Source organism: Rissa tridactyla, chromosome 5 (assembly GCF_028500815.1).
Source record: "Rissa tridactyla isolate bRisTri1 chromosome 5, bRisTri1.patW.cur.20221130, whole genome shotgun sequence".
NCBI classification, from domain to species: Eukaryota; Metazoa; Chordata; class Aves; order Charadriiformes; family Laridae; genus Rissa; species Rissa tridactyla.
The window spans coordinates 6393611-6411832 of NC_071470.1; the positions used below are offsets into that span (position 1 = coordinate 6393611).

General features: G+C 42.9%; 1 protein-coding gene across 39 annotated transcripts in view; it reads right to left on the reverse strand.

Annotated features, from left to right (window-relative positions):
* Nucleotides 1-5236: 5236 nt before the first annotated feature.
* Nucleotides 5237-18222, reverse strand: part of SORBS2 (sorbin and SH3 domain containing 2) — a 243112-nt gene continuing 230126 nt past the window's right edge. For 15 of the 39 annotated variants that reach the window (XM_054203748.1, XM_054203755.1, XM_054203753.1 and 12 more), the window contains 6 exons: nucleotides 17410-18186; nucleotides 16192-16386; nucleotides 14692-14799; nucleotides 11028-11077; nucleotides 8071-8177; nucleotides 5238-7353 (listed from right to left, as the gene is read on the reverse strand). In XM_054203748.1, coding sequence (XP_054059723.1) covers nucleotides 7292-7353; nucleotides 8071-8177; nucleotides 11028-11077; nucleotides 14692-14799; nucleotides 16192-16386; nucleotides 17410-18186 — 1299 coding nt within the window. In that variant the 3' untranslated portion in view covers nucleotides 5238-7291. Of the gene's footprint in view, nucleotides 7354-8070; nucleotides 8178-11027; nucleotides 11078-14691; nucleotides 14800-16191; nucleotides 16387-17409; nucleotides 18187-18222 lie in introns of all 39 variants that reach the window. The other 24 variants (XM_054203765.1, XM_054203763.1, XM_054203766.1 and 21 more) reach the window with 14 other exon arrangements.

Consider the following 18222-nt stretch of genomic DNA (forward strand, 5'->3'; position numbering starts at 1 on the left):
CAGCTCTCCCTGGTCTCGTCTGCCTCTGGTGTCCCAGGTGGACTGCTCTTTCTCCAGCAGGTATCACCCCGTCTCTCTGGTTTTGTGTTTTGTTTGTGTGGTTTTTTTTTTTTTTGGGGGGGAGGGGGGCAGGGGAGCTTGGAACAGTAATTTTACTTGTATTTCTGAAACATTTGCTGTTCCTGTATCTGAGTTACAGGATGTGGCTATGAATAGATGTCTATAAGTGACATAATCTAGTTGAATCTAGTGATTTATTGCCCCTCCCCTTTAAGGTTAATGGTTAAGACCTTAAGGGACCAAGAACCTCTTAGCATCGGTGCTGGACAAATAAGCTGCAGAAGGCTGATTCCTCTCTCGAAGCCTGCACTGTTTATGACCACACAATGAGATCGATAAACAACGGAAGAGTGTGTTGCAAAAAAATACGAAGAGGGTTTGGCTAGTAAGCAGTAGTTTTGGGATGCTGCCATTTATCAGCGATGTGTGCTACTGAAAAGTTGGTTTTCTGTAATGGCTTGAAACCCAGCAGTTCTGCAATTAAGACTACGATGATCAGAAATTATTATCTGATGCTGACGTAGGTTGGGGACAGTTTGTTTTTTGGTTTGTTTGGGTTTTTTTTGTCTCTGACCGCTCTTCTTTAGAGCTCCTTTTCACTGAAATGGCAGGTACAAAAATTTTGCACCCGTCTGTAGCAGCCCGCTTGCTTCAGAACACAGGTGCGGATCGGTAGCTAGGAGAGGGGGTTTCTATGCGTTCTAGAATTTTCCCTGTGGTTTTGGTGGCGTATGACTTTCAGACTTTCTGCTGCAGGTTGTGTGTAGCGCTGCTCTGTGCCTTGTACCTCCGAGCTGGCTGCAGGAGCAGATGAAGTGAATCTATTAATAGTTTCTAGAGCTTTTCTGTGGCATGTAAGTATTGCTCTCCACTACCTCAGGCGTACCGGGCACATTCATTTGTTCTCTTTTATGGTTTAAGGAGGGAGGGGTTGATCCTCACCTGTTCGAGTATTTCCAGTTACATGTGAAAAAACCCTCTATGTATAACAGATGAATCTCTGGCAGTGTAAGGAAAGCCTTTAGCCGTACTTAAGCCAGCCAGTGTTTGTACATGTTTCACGTTACAGTTTGGAGCGCTCACCCGGGGAAGCATGAGTTGGGTCACTGCGTGCTCGGGGTTTATCTCGCAAATCACAGCGACAGAAGCGGTGCGATGACCCGCTCGGAACGACATGTTCGCTCTCCTCGGTGTTCCCCGCCGCCTGCAGCGCTGGTTTCAGTTGTACGCTTGGCTCTGTGGCGAGGGGGGAGAAGAAATCTTGAAGCAAACAACTGAATGGTTGGTTAATAGTTTAATATGACAGTCCATTTCCTTGGTTCCCAAGTGGAACTTAAATGGAACTTTCAAGACGTGTGGGAAGTCTTGAAATAAAATGGAAGCTTTATTTTTTTTAAGACAGCCAAAAAATTCTTAAAGGACCAGATCCTTTAAGATATTTAAATAGCAAAGTACTGTGCAAATCGGTTAGAGCTAAGAACCTGAAGCGGACCCACGGGAATGCGGGACCGTCTCTTGTAAAAGGCAGTAGTGGCTTGCGACAGAGAAGTGTATCCCCTCCTTTTTGGAGGGAAGTATCAAGAGTCACTCTAGTAATTCTTCACTCGTAGAAATAAATAATTACATTATTCTTGGGGTGTTTCTTAAAGTGGTTTGCTGATTTCTCTGATGGATGGAAAATGTAGGAGGATTACTTTGCTATGCATCTACGCGGGTGATGAAATAATGGCTTCCAAGTTTGTTATTTGTGTTGGCAGCGAGAAACACAAATTGTTGAGATGTGAGTATCTGCACTGAGGATAAGCCTAGCAACGCGTTTCTTGTTGTCAGTCAACACTTTCCCCCCCCATCCTCCCCGCTACGGTGTCACTTGTGATGTAATGCTGTTCCGCCAAAGCGGAACCCTCCGTGCGCCCCGTCTGTAATTAGATGTGACATCACTATACAGAGGCTGCTCAAAAAATTGCCGCAGGATAGTTATCGTAGGCATTAGAGCTATTTTAGCAAGCATGCTTTCTACTTTTCAGTAATATAAAATATTTTCTTAACACAAACCTCGCTCCTTCTCTGTGACCCTTGAAGAAACAGAAGTTAAATACTAGAAGGCATAATTCTGAAATGCTTTATATACGGGTTCACACTGATGCGAATGAAACGGGAGCTGGGAGTTCTGGGTGCCGGTGCGGAGTGCAACTGACCACCAGGGTTACACTAAAAACTGTACCTGCAGGAGTGTTCGGGCTCTTCCCTGGTTCCACCACCTCATATTAACCTAGGAGCTTCTGTTCTTCTTATGTTTCGGAGGTGACACAAAATCCATGAATGAGAGCCTATATGTCACCGGTATCACTTTCTAAATAGTATCTGACTCGGGGTAGCGCAAGCAGGAATTCATTCATTCTTTTGTTTCCCTTTCAGTGGATTTCTGCCATATTCTGCATTGATATATGTAAAAATATTTTTTATTTTCAAAGGAAGGTGACTTCACTGTATTGGTGGGAGTAATAGATTCTATTGGGCAATTTTTAGCTAGGACTTGGGAACTTAGAGCTATCTGGCCATTGGGGAGGAGGATAAAAGCAAAATGGCATTTTTTGCATCCAGTCAAATGAATAGCACGATGTGGGTTGATTACCTGTAGACTTGCAGAAGAAAGACTTATTAAATTAATCTTCCCTGCTTACTGTGTATTGGCAAGGTACCAATTTCTACGCGTTGGTCGGGCAAGTTCCTGCTCTGTAAAATGGGTGGATTCGGGTCTGGGTCTGGTTGATATTTGCCAGATGTAGCAAGGGGTTCTGCTGTATAAACGTGTTTAAAAAAGGGAATTATTGTCCCTTTCAATATGCTCTCGCAACTTTGGAGCCACATATGATTTGCCTTTAAGTTAACTTGCCAGTTAGGTGCTGGGGAAGGGGTAACCATGTTCTGTGCTGTGTAATGGGAGCAGTTAAAGGAGCGGTTTCTGGTTGGTCTCTGCCTGCACTCGTACTTCTCAATAAAACCCACCCAAACTGGACGTTTGCTTGTTTCAGTGCTTCTCTCATGCAATTTTTTTTTTTTCAAACTTAACACGGTATTCCCAAGACCGTGGGATCTGTTGACTTCAGAGGAGTTTGCTGTTAATTGGAGCCGGGGCCGGGTCTCACCGTGTAACTATAATGCTGTAAGGGAATATAATTAGCAATGACCTAAGGTCCTTCTAGAGCTCCTGACTTCATGTTTCCAGCTTCCCATTGGCTCCCGCGCTGCTTTTTCAAATGCCCGGGAAGCACCTCGTGTTCCTGTCGGAGGGCTGCGCGTGTAAATGGCAGCTAGTAAATACCAGACGTGGCAGGGTGACAACGTGCTTCGCTTTGGCGTGGGTGACAGAATGTCACACCAGCTGGGGTGACCCTTCCCTCCGTTTGGGATATAGATCGTTGCCCTCAGCTGCTCGTGCATCGGCCTCGCTGGCGCGTGGGTGTCATCTTGCGGGTTTTCTCGTTTTAAGAGGCCGTTGCCTCAATGACAAACACTGCGGGGGAGGCAGCGGGATCTGTTGGTTTTTTAGGGACACTCTGGTTACATCACCAATTTATCCGTAACGCAGCGCAACTCTGCAACAAACCTGATTTCACGTGGACTGACGTAGACTTTTCTTAGTCTGCTAACGCAGCTTTCAAAGAAAACCCTAATAGAGCTCAAGATGTGTCCTACATATCCGGACAAGAGTAGAATAAGGGAAATGATTTGATACATAATTTTCTAGAAAAATCTGTGACTACCTGAGGCTTTTAATTGATTTGTTCTGGTCCCTTCCTAGAGATTAATCTGGCTGGCCTCTAATTCCCCAGGTCTCTCTTCCTCTGGCCTTAAGGACAAAGCACCGCCTTCTCCTGTGGGCTCTCCGTGAGCGTATAGGGGAGTGAACGAGGGTTGTACAAGGAAGCTCAAAAAATCCTTCAGTTTGTTCCTCAAATAGCGTAGGTGGGATTTCAGCATGCTTAGCTGATTTGAATATATTCGGTTTACCTGGATATACCTTTAATATTGCTTTACTTTTTGACTAAAACATGTACGCTACGTTTTTTTCCTGAAGCCTCAGTGGCTTGCTGTTGTGATTGCAAGGACCTATCCTTTCCTTTCATCCCCTCTGCGATTGGCAGGGAGGATGCTGTTTCACCCCTCAACCACTCAGACCCTTAAGCATCCAGGTATTTTTTTATATAGGCGAGATTACACCAACCAGTTGACGTTGTTAGACTAACTCTTACAGAAGACGACTGCTGAAGCGCACCGCTGCCTACTTCTTACAGGCTGTGGCTGCCCCGTCCCTGGAGGGGTTCAAGGCCAGGCTGGACGGGGCTTGGAGCAACCTGGGCTGGTGGGAGGTGTCCCTGCCCAGGGCAGGGGGGTGGAACTGGATGGTCTTTAAGGTCCCTTCCAACTCGAACCATTCTATGGTTATAGGGCTGTGGGAAGAGCTGTGTGCGGTGGGTTTAAGCTAACAGCACTGGAAGGGCGCAGTTGCCTCAGTGGTAGTCGCGCTGACTAAATTAGGTCTTGTCCAAATGGAAAGCACTCCCAGCACCGACCACATTCATACTGACAAAGGAGTCTATCTGCTGCTGATGGAGTTCTAACAGCAGGCCCTGCTCTGAAAATGTTAACTTCGTCTGAAGGAAGGCTAAGCTACGTACTCAGGTATTTATTTCGACATGTGGCTGGTTTTGCATTTTCCAGGCATTAAGGACGTTACGTATGGGATAATTCAGTTTTGCAGGCAGAGTCCCAAGCATAAGATGCTCCCCCCAAATCTGTATTTTCCTGAAATCTTGCTTCTCTGCTGCCACTTCACAGAGGAGTCCTTGTTCTGCTTTTGTTGAAGGATTAGGGTGGGGGAACTTTTGCCAGGAATAAAGGGGTCACCGTTACGCGTTTTACCTTTGTGCTTCTGGAGTGAGGGGCGGCTCTGGCAATAGAAAAACTACCTCAGGTGAGCACAGTCCATGCGGAAAGTACATAATGTTGTTTCAGGGATGGCACCGAAGACGACCAACCGAGAGCTCTGTGGGCCACCTTAGTTGCCCATATCTATAACCAGTCCAGGCTTGGTGGTGGAAAAAACCTCTGTACAAGGCAAAACTATTTGCATATAGGCAATATGTACTTTTAGAAATGATGGGGGAAACAGTTGTGTACTCCAAGCAAAATTTATTAGAAGTCTATTCAAGAAAAAAAACCACAGAGACCTTTTGCTTGTAGGAATTCAAAGTCAGTTACCTGAAAGCCAGGTATGAAAAACCTGTATTTTTCTAAAATCAGATACAGAGTAGAAACAGTACTTTTTAAATATCACAGGCAACAGATATTTAAGTCTTCAATCATAAATGGCATCAAAGATAGGTATTAATCTCACAGCAAAGCTGCATGCAGATCTAGTTTTAAAATTGAAAGCCTTTGAATATAAAGCCTTTGCCATGAAATCTGCAATAATAAAGGTATGCTGCACAAAGATGTTTCTTTACCTTTGTCTTAATGACATTTCTCAGTAATAAAGACATATGTACATTTAGATTTGGCTGGTAAACCATATTTTAATTAATAAAATTTTGCATAAAATGCTATCTTACAGAATTGCACTATCCAGATGTGCTTATGGTAAATAGAGCAAGAAAAGAAGGATGCGTTGAAATGTTCTGTATGTGAAGGAGGGCAAAGATCAAATAAGGAACTTAATTTTTTAAAATCGACAACCAAATGGCTCTGTACAAAAAAAGCAAACATATGTACAAAATGCTACAGAGACTACATACATTTTGATAATTTCAGTCCTTTACCCATGAGAAATGCAGTAGAAGCTTTTGCCATCTATAAGGTGCTGAAGAAACCAAATCTGAATTTTTATTTTTATAAAGCCATAGTCATTATCGTCTTGTGCCTTAATCCCGTTTGCTATGTATGCTTACCTTTGCTTATGGAAAATGTGTTTTCAAATACTTTTTTCATTCAGAAAAAAAAAAAAAAAAGAAAAACCCACCTCTAAAATGTATCAGTTTTAATACTTGTGACTTTTTTTCCCTGTACTAAATTCCTAACAAGAACGTGTAACTCAGGTTTTGTTAACATACATATGTGTATATATAGTGAAGTAAATCAGTACGTGATACTTGTGAATATTTTTTTTTTTCGGGTGGCTATGTTAGGAAAAAAAATCAAAACCCCAAACAACCAACAACCCTTTGCACTAACACTGTTTACTTCCCGCTGCTTAACATTCCTGATACGTAAAAACACTAACCTCTCAAATTCCATCTTGCTTACTATTACGACTTTTGGATTACAACCATTGAACGTCAGTAGCAGGTTAGTATTTGTCTATGCTTATATCATTGTCTGTCTCTTCGTTAAATCCTCTTTCCCGAGGTTTTACGCCTCTTGCACTTTTTACCTTTTAACAGAAAACGCTACAGCTTTATTAGGGAAAAAAGAAGAAAGGTTTAGCCGATACCATTGCACCCGTTCGGAACACTTGCAGTTCTTCCATTATTATTTTCTTTTTTTTTTTTCACTACGCTTGCTTGAGATTTTACAATCACTGTGTGCATATGTTACAACATACAAGTGCAGGCAAAAAAATCTACATTACAATTTTGTCATACGTTGTAAACCAGCACAATAGGCAAACCTGTGATACGGCGAAGTGAAAGCGACAAATGCTGCCAAAGCTAATAAGGATGGGGAAACTCAAACAATATCTTTTTTTTTTTTTTCTTTTCTTTAAAAATAGTAAACAGCAACTTCCCCCTGTATTACATGCATGCTGGAAAATATCCCATCGCACTTCATGATGGTACCCCAAAATGTCCAAACCAAGAACGGTTTCTCCCCCTTCCCACCCCCCCTCCCGGCAATTCATCCGTGTACCTCTCATCAGGCTTCTCCTCTAGTGGCCTTTTTCCTATGTCCTTCATATTTTCCTATGAAAAGACTTTAAAGCAGGGAGTATTTAAATGTTGAAACGCTTCCTCTCTTGTTTCAGAAAAGCTTAGTTATTCACGCGGTGGTCGTTGCTGTAATACTGCAGGGACGGCGGGGCGGGTGGCATGGGATGGGGATGAACTAGATGGTCTCTGTTCGAGACTGCAAGCGAGAAAACAGAAGGCCAGCGGAGCATGTTTTCTAGCAGCTTTATGCAGATGTGTTGCAGAGATGCAGCATAAATAAGTAGGGGAAAAAAAATAAAAATTCACAGCCTCTTGACATAGTTTCCAGGGAAAGTACCAAAGAATTTGGTTCTTCTCGAGGTTCCTGAAATTAGAAGCAAGAGATGAAAGATGGGCATAACAACAGGAAATCACTATGTAAGCACGGCCTTTAAATTCTCATGTTTAATATTGCACAAACAGAAATACCTACAGTTCTTTCAAAATAACTTGTCGAAGTTATATTTTAATTTCATTTGTGAGTTGCGTTAGCAAATTGTAACTGCAAAATTTTAACTGAAATTTTGACTTGATGCATAATTTAATGTTAACGACATCAAGCCTATTTAAATAATCTGAGTTTTCGGAATGTCGAAGACTGGTCAGATGGTTGAGTTAGCCACTGCGTGCGTGGGCTTATGGAATGATGAAGCCACCCGGTCCGGGCCTAGCTATGAAACCTCTGTTTGCTCAGGAGCCCTCGGTTCTCACAAGTCGTGGACAGGTAGATGTGTTGGCGCGGGTAAGTTTTACGTTACCCGGCCCTTATGAAGAGAGCAGTAATACGCGTTCCGTTGTGTGTCACGGGAGAACGACAACAGTGCCGTTGTCACATGTCAGTTTGTGTCCATCATTTACCAGACACAAGTGAAAAACAGCCCACTGACTTTTGGCGGATTTTGGTTGAGATTTCTCCTCATAAAGCCAGGTTCAGGTTTATTGCACTGAATATCAAACGTTAATTTGTTTAAAAGACACCAAGCAAAGAGGGCAGCAAAGGTCAGGAGGGGGAAAAAAAAGCAGAAACCAGATGAGAACATACCCACAAACCATCCATCATCACACTTTTCCATCACATCAATGACATCTCCCTCTCTGAGCTCCAATTCATCTTCGTTCCTAGGAGTATAGTTATATAGAGCCTGAAACCTTAAATAGGACAAATGATGCATTTTAAAAAGAAGTAAGAGTTTTTTGCGCCTTTGCTGAAGTAAAGGAGCTGGTTCAAACATTAACTAATACGTAACACTTCTCGCGAATACAGTGGAAAAGGGTTTATTTTGCCTGGTGGACTGCGGGGCCAGGTACTTGTTTTAGTAAATAAATAAAACATTTTTTAGGGGACTCATCAGACACTACAGACTGGGGACTCGCAGCAAGCCTGACGCCGCCTCAATCTGTTGCTTTGAACGCAGAATTCCAGTATTATTATTTTTATTTTTTTTTTTTTTTTTTAGCCACTCTATGAGCTCTGCATGTAAAAGAGGCGCCCGCCTCTGTGGGGACGGGGGAGAGTAATTGCTGTTTGGAAACACACAGCTGTAACCCCTTCCCTGGTTAAAACTGCCCTTGAGATAAATAAACGAATATATATATATATTTTTTAATTTATTCTTTTTTTTTTATATATATATGTATTAAAAAACTGTATCTGAAAGTGAGGGAGAGGCTTGACTCAAAGCGGGGGCCGTAAGGATGGAAGCTGAAGCGGTGTTCAGCCGCTGACTTGTACCTCCACCCCGGCTGCAGGCTGAAGGATGTGAGGTGGATGAATGGGAAGAGGTATGAGATTACTGCATTTATTACCTTCCGCTCCTTGTCAGCTTTTAATTGAGTTTCTCAGAGCTGAAAGACCGGCACTAAACTCTGTCTAGGGGAAGGGAAGGTGCCGGGGCGGGCAGCCCACGGGAAGATGCTGCACCAGCCCCGCACAGTCAGGATCTGCCTTTGCGTCCTTGCCCGCTGTGCCCCAGCTACGACTGACTGGGTGAAGGAGCAGAAATTGTACAAAGGCAATAGTTTTAATTTCAAAATATTGAAACTAAACATAACCCTGTCCATTTTTCCCTCTTAACAACAGTTCACTGACTTTAAAACCTTAATGTCATTACACTTCCCCCAATAAAAACAAAATAACCCCCCCTTTGATGTGTTGGTGCCGAATATTTCCATTAGCTCTGTATCGTTCAGGCAAAGCTTCCATGGCTTAAGGTGAGATGTTTATTTTGGTAAAAAATTCCTGCTCCTGAAAGTCCCACCTGAAAATCCTATACACAGACCGGTGGCGGTCGTCCTAAATAAACTACACGGATTTTTCACATTGCTCACTTGGAGAAAAATAATATAAAGACGCTGTTCCAAGAAAAAAAAATTGATTTTAACTTAATTTCTCGTGACTGGCAGTTGTCTCCCCAAATATGAAAAGTCTAATTTTATATTATAATCATACTAACAAAATGGAACGGGACTGGCTATTTAAGCAATTATCTCTGGTAATTTGTGTAGCAGGAGTAAGACCAATCTGTGCAAAAAATGAAACGGCAATAACGCTTTCTGTCATGCTTATCCTTATTCCAGGAAAACAGAGCTATGAGGATTTTCCAAAACTGATGAAATGCAGCTTCCAAAGGGACGGGAGTTGCAGATGTAATGTGTCACGAATGGGATTCAAGCCAAATACTTATTCAAATGCAGTAAAAAGAACTTTCCAATTAGCGCTCTTTGGCCTTCAGAAATCTAATCTTAGTCGTTTCCAGACAATCCATTTTACTCACTCCTTTGGAGGAGTTTCTTTCTCTCTTTGCTAGTTCTTACTTTCATTCTCTCTTTGCTAACCTAAGAATTTCTTAAATATATAAATATATATATAATATGTAAAAATACTACCATTTACAACACTAAAAATACATATTCAGGACAAAGAATGGTTGGTTGGCAATTTAAATTTTTAATTTTAGGAATAAGTAACTTCAGTCGTGAACTACTTAAACTATATTGAACAAAATTCATTAGCTAATTATTGCTTACAAACGAGAGTTAGATGCTTCGGTGTGCTCAAATACCTGCAGGAGCTTGTGGTTCTACTGAGATTAAACCCAAAATGTTGAACTGTCATTATATATTGTCTGTGGTACAGTTATTTGGTAACTTTTGCCCCTCTCTTCTCTTTTGTCATTTCTTCATGTGACTAAGAGGTAAACTTTTAAGTATTTTTTTAGATACTAGGCCTTAGTTACATTTAAGGGCACGCTGCGAAGTGCTGTGGTGCTCGAGGAAGAACGGCTGCTGGTTTCCGTGGTCACGGAGGCAGGACCCGAGTGCAAGACTGGGAGGGGGGGAACCCAAAAAAGGAAAAAAAAAAACCCACCAAATAATCCTGCACTGAACTTGCATTTTAACAGTCACCACTGAAACAGCCTTACGTGTTTTATCCCAAGCGCTTACGTTGCTTGTGAGAATAAGGCTTGGGATCCAGGTGCTTCTCTTGTTTTTGGAAAGGCTTTCTTGAATCTGATTTTTAAATTGCCCATGTAAACGACACCAGAAAGTGTCAGCCTGTGTTCCCGTGATCAACGTGACCCAGTCGGTTTTTTTTTTTTTCTCTCTATTCACACCCAGAACTGTTTCTGAATAATTTGTGTCAAGCCAGTAAAGCAGACGAGTTGAATCAACGCTAAATCTTTAGTTGGCGTTCTGCTGAGATGTAAAAATGGAGAGAATAAAAAAAAAGTCAAACTTTATTTTTACAAAATTATTATCCCTTTTAAGTATGAACGACGGAGAACCGTAAGTTGGCACGGCTGTCTGAGTTTGATGTAAATTACACAACTAAGGCCTCGCCCTCTGGGACCTCCCTGGATACTTCCCTACGTCATGCGGTTATCGAAATTCCTGCACTCTCTTCATAACCCGGCTCGGCAGGCTAACAAATGATTTGACGACGTGCTGGCTATTGCTTAAGCGTTAGGTTTTGGGTTAGTAGACAAGAAGTATACTTACGGTTCCCCCCCACCGTGTATGTTTTCATGAGCAAGCACAGGGCGCTGTGGCTGAAATGAAATGATTTGAAATGTAATAAAGATTTATAGGCTGAGGTCCAAAGAGTTGGATAGGGGCGTGATGCAGAGTTGCTCAGGAGTTCAGATTCTACCTTGCCTAAAGCACCACCTCCCTCCCCTCCCACTCACGATAAATTCTGAAGAGACGTGGCAAGCAACAGAGAATTTGGGCAGGTCTAAATATCTGATTTTTGGAGGATGTAATAAAAACTAAAACAAAGCTGTGAACTTTTTCAGCGGTCCGTTCTATTTATAGTGGAGTAGAAAGTTGGCACAGAACCCTGCTGCCTCTTCACTGTGGAACAGAAATAGCGTTAGAAAAATCAGATGCAACTGATGAACATTATACATTCATCGGGTGAAGTATATTTTTAGATAAGCAGAAATAAAAATCTATACGTAATGGCAGAATTTAGAATATTCATGGACAAACGACGTACCAATGTACGTTACGCACACACAGAGTACTAACTTGGCAGGCACAACATGCTGCGCTTTAATTAATTCTGTTTCATCTCAAGGGGCAGCACAAAGCCATGCGGGCTGTTGGGAGGCAAAGAGCAGAAAGGATATTTGAAGGAATGCACGTAACTGTGTGAAAATAACAATTAACACTTTCAATTCAGAGGAAAAAGTAGTTTGTATTTCCAGTGCAAAGCTTTATGAAAGGAACTGTTTTCCTTTTTAATGGAGCATTACCCACCACTAATACACAATAAAGCGGGACGCAACGGAAATGATAACTATTAATCTACTAGAGAAACCTTATCCTGCTTAGAAAGCTGTTGACTTCTGCCCGTTAGAATCTGGCTGGGGCCAGAACCGGCGCGGGAGCAGCTGCTTGGGAGAGCCCTTGGTGTGCGCGGTGGCGGTGTTCTCTGCTGACTGAGGCTGCCCTACGGCTGCGCTGCAGAGACGGACGCAGGCCTGGGAATCGTATCCGCTTGGGGAGCGCGGGCGGCAAACACAGCTCATGGCGCTTTCATGAACTGAGAAAACTGCAACCTGATCCCGAAGCCGTGGGACTCGTCTTACTGCTCCATGGTTCTCCCTTTCCCAGGTTTGGCTATTTCAGTTCATCTTGCTTCAGTTCGCTCTTGAAGATGACGCAGTCTTCAATGAGAGAGGGCCGTGGTAAACAACCCGCAGCCTCATGATATCAATGGAATGTTAAAATGCACTATGGTTTTTTGATTTTCTATTCCCCCCACCCCCCCAACATCTCTAGGTGAAATTGAAGTAGTTAAATTTCTTTTCATCCAGTCTGTGTGTGTCCATGCAGAAAATACTGTGAACATTCTCCCCTTCATTTTTACAGTCTGTAGAGTATAATTTTAAAAAGGTGCCTCAAGATGCAGGCAGGTAGATTACAGAACCGTCATGCGTATTAACGGCAGCTAAGTGGGAAAGAGGTTTTCAAAGTCCAAAAAAAAGTTGTTTATACTCTTTGACTCTCTCCTCTCCCTCATTTAACTCTCCTCTGCCAGTGTACAAGACAGACAGATAATTTTTACTGAAGAATCCAACAATCACGATTACAAATTAGACATTTCAGTTCTCAGTAAACCCTCTTCAAGAGTGGGTTTGTCAGGCAAGAAGAGAATATTCCACTGGGCGGTTTGCGTGGTATTTGGATTGGAACCTGACCTTATTCTCTGCTCATCTTTCAGCAGGTCTGTGACTGAGCTGAAGGCCAAAGAGAGTCAGAGATGCAAGAGAACTCAACCGAGGTTAAGGATTTTTCTTGCAAACAATAAAAGTCAATGTCCTAAACAATACTACAACTGATTTAATGCTCTGGACATATACCAAGCCAGGAAGAAAGTAGGTAGGTCAGTATTATCTTCTTTTTCTGCATAAGCTTTAACGCTTGAGAACATTTTATTAACATTTAACTACTGTACAAACAGATGACAGAAAATAATCGAGGTGAGTGAAGATTTTCAACCCTGTGTTATTGCTACAGGAAAAACTTTGATGGATTCAGAATCTGGGAAAACAGGGGTGAAGCAATCTGTGCTATGTCTGAAGAGGGAGCCCGTGGAGCTTGCTCTCTATCCAGATGCATTCCTCAGTAGTACCCCAGCTGGCATTAAGTAGCTTTCTCCGCATTTTCTTTCCCTAAGCCCTCATTCCCACATACAGGGGCATTGGCTAGAATGGGGAACGGTGCAAGGTCTGGCTAATTGCGCCCAAGAGAGAGCACGAAATGCGTCACCCTGTGGGTAGCTCCTCTTCATTAGGATTGCTAGTTTCCAACTACGGCTCAGGTCACTATCCTGTTTCCTGGGAAAAATTGTAGGGCCTAATCCCCAAAAACATTAAAAATTGTGCAGTCAGGTCAGTGGTCCCAGTTGTACATCTGATTTCCATGCATGATTGATATACCCCTGCGTATAATGGTTCCGTTTAGTCCTGAAGATGCCAATTAAGTGTACACTTTGTGCTCTTGTAGCTTTGGAATTAAAGACATAAATGCACTGAATATTGACCAATACAGTCCTCTCAATTATCAGTTACATACCATTCATTTGGAGTAACAAACAAAATTAAAATAGGGCTTAATCCCCTTTTTTATGGATCTTATTCCCAGTTGGACTTTCTTTAGGATGGTGCTGCTCCGCTACCACAAGAATCCTGGCCTTCCTATGATTGAATTCTCTCTCTTCAGTAATGAAGAAAGCACTGTCCCTCACACCTGGCGGCAAACAGAGGCCAGCCAAAAAGCCAAGACTTTGAAAAGTTACGGAAACCTGCGCACCTTAAATTAGAATTCAAATTTTAAAAAAGGGAACCACCAGAAAGATGATAACCTTAAAATCAGCAGCAACAGCATGGAGAACAGTTCATCCTGTTAGCAGTTTTAAGAGTCGAATGTTAAGAAACCAACGCAAAGAGTGATTTAGTCCTCAACTGAAAGTAAAACATAACCCCTAAATTCTCATTCTTATAGAGTTTAGGTTGGGTGGGTTTTTTTCATAGTTCAGATCACCTTTTTGAGCGAAACACATTCAAACTCTAAACAATCTGACTTTCTGGCTAGGTAAAACTGTTACAGTCCCGTTACTGTTATACTACAGGCCTGAAGGGAAAGGCTGAAGAGGTGGCGGTGTGGAATAGCAGGGCTTGGATAAAGAGCACGCTACTGAGTGAACATAATACAGCAGCAACAAAACAGTTTGAAAAGGAGGACATGGATTCCAAACCAAGAATTCAGCCTGTATACCTGCAGTGAAGTATAAATTTTTGACTCTTAGAAGCTGCTGTAATTTTAATAAACCAGAAACGCTTTGAAATGCTTTGAAATAATTTAGGAAAAAAACAGGCTAAATGTAAAGGACCGTGATCTCCTACGTGTTGTAGCACTGGAAATACGATGCAGTACTGCAGAGGTACAAGACACTAACAGATTTATAAAACAAATTTGGGCACACACAGACCTGTTGGCTTTACTCAGACATCGCACGGAAGCACAACAGGAAGAAAACACGGCGTACTGAGAGTGTTGAGACACTTGGGGAAAAGCAAAATACTGAGAGACTGGACACTGTCCTCCTTTATCTACATAAATACTGCTCTTGCACACTGGGCGCCCAGTACCGTACCCTGTGCGAATGGCTGGGACCTCGGCCAGGTGAGCTGCAGGGTCTCCTAGTCATCACTGGGCTACGAGGAGGTTTACCCAGAACAAATAGCTCTCGCTTTAAATTAGCCTAGAAAAACCACAAAAACTCCGTCAAGTGAGGGCTCAGTGATGAAGCATCGTGGGATTTTTGGTGCTTCATTCATACATGCAAACTGGACATGCTTTTCTCGATAACAAAAAAGCGGTTGCGTTACAGGTGCAAAGGACGGTACTGCTAGCGTACGGCATTTTCACTGTCGCCACCGTACCTTTTTTCCAAGGGTTTGCTGCTCTGGCACGTGCCCTTACACATTGCAGTTAAAAGATGAATCACGCACAGCGTATGCAGTTGGAGTAAGAACGGTTATTGCAAGAGTAGCCACTGAAGTAGCTCGGTCAGTAATACAGAAACGCAATCTGAGAAATACCAACGACAAGCGTTGCAATTCCTTGCTGTTAAACAGAACGCGGCCCTTAAATTTGCATTTAGAAAACAAGTTAATACTTGATGGTAAGTACTTCAAGGAAAAAATCCTTGTTTTGTTAACATCACTATAAATCAGCTCAATATTTGTCAAAATTTGGCTCTTAAGGGGTGTGTGCACAGCAAATGTGAATTCCCAGGGGCAGGGGTGAGTCGGAGGGAATGGGAGAGGAGGGGAGTGCTGCGATTGGAAACCTTTTCTTTGGTATTCGTGACTGTTTGCCAGTAGAATGGGGCAGACAGAAGAACAGCCCCCTCTTAGAAGCTGAGAGGGTGAGCAGCAAAAAAAGGATACCAAAGGAGGCCAATGTATTTTTTTGCCATAGATGTAATGATCACTTTTTCTAGGATAGTTTCTCAAACTTTTTACGTGACTTTTCCTCCTTCTCATGAGCAAACGGACTCTCAGGAAGTCAGCCCTGGAAATTGACTGGGTCTAAACTGGGGCTTGACTTTGTCCATCTAGAGCAACTTTCCAGATTTGATTTTTCTGCCACGGATCTGCAATGCCGACACAAAGTGTAGTCTTGAAGAGCAAATAATCTTTGTCCGGTCTGTGACTAACAGAACTGGGATTTAGAACACGACCCTCTGCAGTGGGGCTTTGCTGTGAAATTTATGACTCTTCTCCCAGGCTTTGGATTGAGGTTGAAAACATTTTAAAACTACAAATGTTACTTAGTTTCAGGGTACTTAAATATGATTCTGTTTCTTTCAATTAAATAGGAGTTACTGATGTCCTGGGATGGACTTGAATTTGAGTCGAAGGCTTTCTGCTTTCCTGTCACTGGTACCTCCTTAAGCTATTTCATTGTATCATCGTGGTTATGGTTTCACCTTGCGCTTTATTTGAAGAAGGCCTAATGGTCCACGTGCTGTTATTTAATATTAGTAAAGGAAACAATACCTCTGAAAAGATCGAGCTTGGGGTTAGCCTTGCAGTTATTTGATATACGTGAAGATTTGCAACAGTCCATGCTGGAGAGGTGCCGTTACCTTGAACGTTGGTGAGTCTTCCTCCTGCTGATGGAGGGGTGCAGGAAGGAGAGGAGGGGAGAGGGAAGCGGGAGACGGGGATGTTGTAGGGACAGAATGAGAAGCCGGTGCCATGGCAGAGTGAAACGGAAGAATAGAAGAAAGGTGGGGAGGAGGATCAGAGTCTCCTGATGTTCCCGCCGAATGTAGAGCTGGCTTAAATGTTTAAGAAAAATGAGAATTGTGCTATAAAACCAGCTGTGAAGGCCATAAAATGCTCAACAAGGAGTCATGTAACTAATTTTGAACAGTTAGAAATGTGATGCTGATTTTATTATGAGTCAGTCTACTTTTCTGGAAGAAAATTCTTCCCTCAGAAATCAAAACGAGTTGCCATTTGTGGCCATGGATTTTGCGTCTGTTCATACTTTTTTTTTTTCTCCTGTGTTTTTCAGGTTAAGTAAGGGCAGAGGCAGCCTGCAAAATCTTTCTAATTAACTAGTTTTACATTTGGCCTAAACCATATTGTCCTAAGTATCTGATTTGCATGTTGGCATGTGCCAGCCAAAGCAACTGCCTGAACAGTCTGTTGAAATAAGTGCTGGACAGAAAAAATCTGTTCTAAACCCGTGCCCAGAAACCACACAAATGGTGTAGCGATATTGTGGCATTTAATGGCGAGCAGATATTTGGGATAGTCCGGTGGTGTTCTGTCCCAAAGAGGAAGTGGGGAGGGCTTTAGGGGGAAGCACTCGTTTAACTGCCAAACATAATCTGATCTGTTATTATTAGTCACATTCTGGTAACAGACTCTACTATAAATACATCCGCGGGTGAAGCGGCACATGGGAAGCGCAAACCGCGGAGTCTCTGCGGGAGGCACGTCCCTCCCTCTGAGGGCTCTGGCAGCACGTGCTCCCTGGGGCCTCTGGCTCAAAAATGTAATGGGCCAGTGAGGAAAACAGGTCACTGGCCCTTCGCATCAGAAGCCCGATGGCAGCTAACAAGGACAGAGGGGAAAGCACCAGCAGAGTCGATACACCATAGAACTTAGTGGTGTCTACAGCTGCGGCTGAGAAAGGACCATTCCCTAACACTGACAATTTTTATCCGATGCAATAGTATAAATCTGTGCCTGTGCACAACGCGAGCATGTAAATACAAGAAAAGGTGGAGAATAATTATACTGAGTAAGCTATCTGAACACAGAAGCCAGGTTTTTTTCAGAAATTAAAATACCTTATCAATAGTCGGTGAAGTGTATCCTTCAGCACATACCATGGAGTCTCCTCCACTCGCTACTGGGAATTCTAAACTGTCATCTCCCACATCCTCCTCTATATGGAGTCTTGTCAGCTCTTCCATCGAGTCTCGCGCTCCTCTGTAGAAATCTGATTCTCGAGGCTGTGACTGATCCCCTGTGTTAACTGAGAGGTCTGCAGTACACATTTCCTCTTCGTTTTCAGCAGATGCAGCTACCACACTGGAGATGGGGCCACCTTCATGTGGCGAAGGGGTGCTACTGATAGCGCCAACATGTTCACCTTCGCCTGTAGCATCTGACAAGTCTTTAGGTTCTTCAATAACCAAAGAGTCAAGTATCACTCTCAAGTCTTTATCTTTTCCTGGTTTGGCATGGTTACCGGTATGCTTATAGACTGTGTCGTGGGATGAGACAGAGGTAGGTACAAGAAAGGACAGAGGAAGAGCTGTAGGAGAGCTGAGAGAGACCTCTGTATTTGGACTAAAGTGATCATCCTCGACTCGCTGAAGGCTATTACCTGGGGAGATTGCTACAGACTGGGATGTTGTCAGTGCCAAAGAATTGAGCTCTTCTAAGTCACAAAGAAAAGTGTCTGGAAATGGTGGAGGAGGTAAGGTGCGCACGCTTGAAGGTGAAAAGCCAACAGTCCTTGAAAAGCCATCACTAGCGGCAGCCGAGAGAATCTTTTGATCAGTGTGAGACCAAGAGGAGGAAAGGTGTCTGGGAAGTGGGGACAGTGCTTGGGCAGGCAACTTCAAAAATAAGAAAAAGACGGGAATTTAAATAAA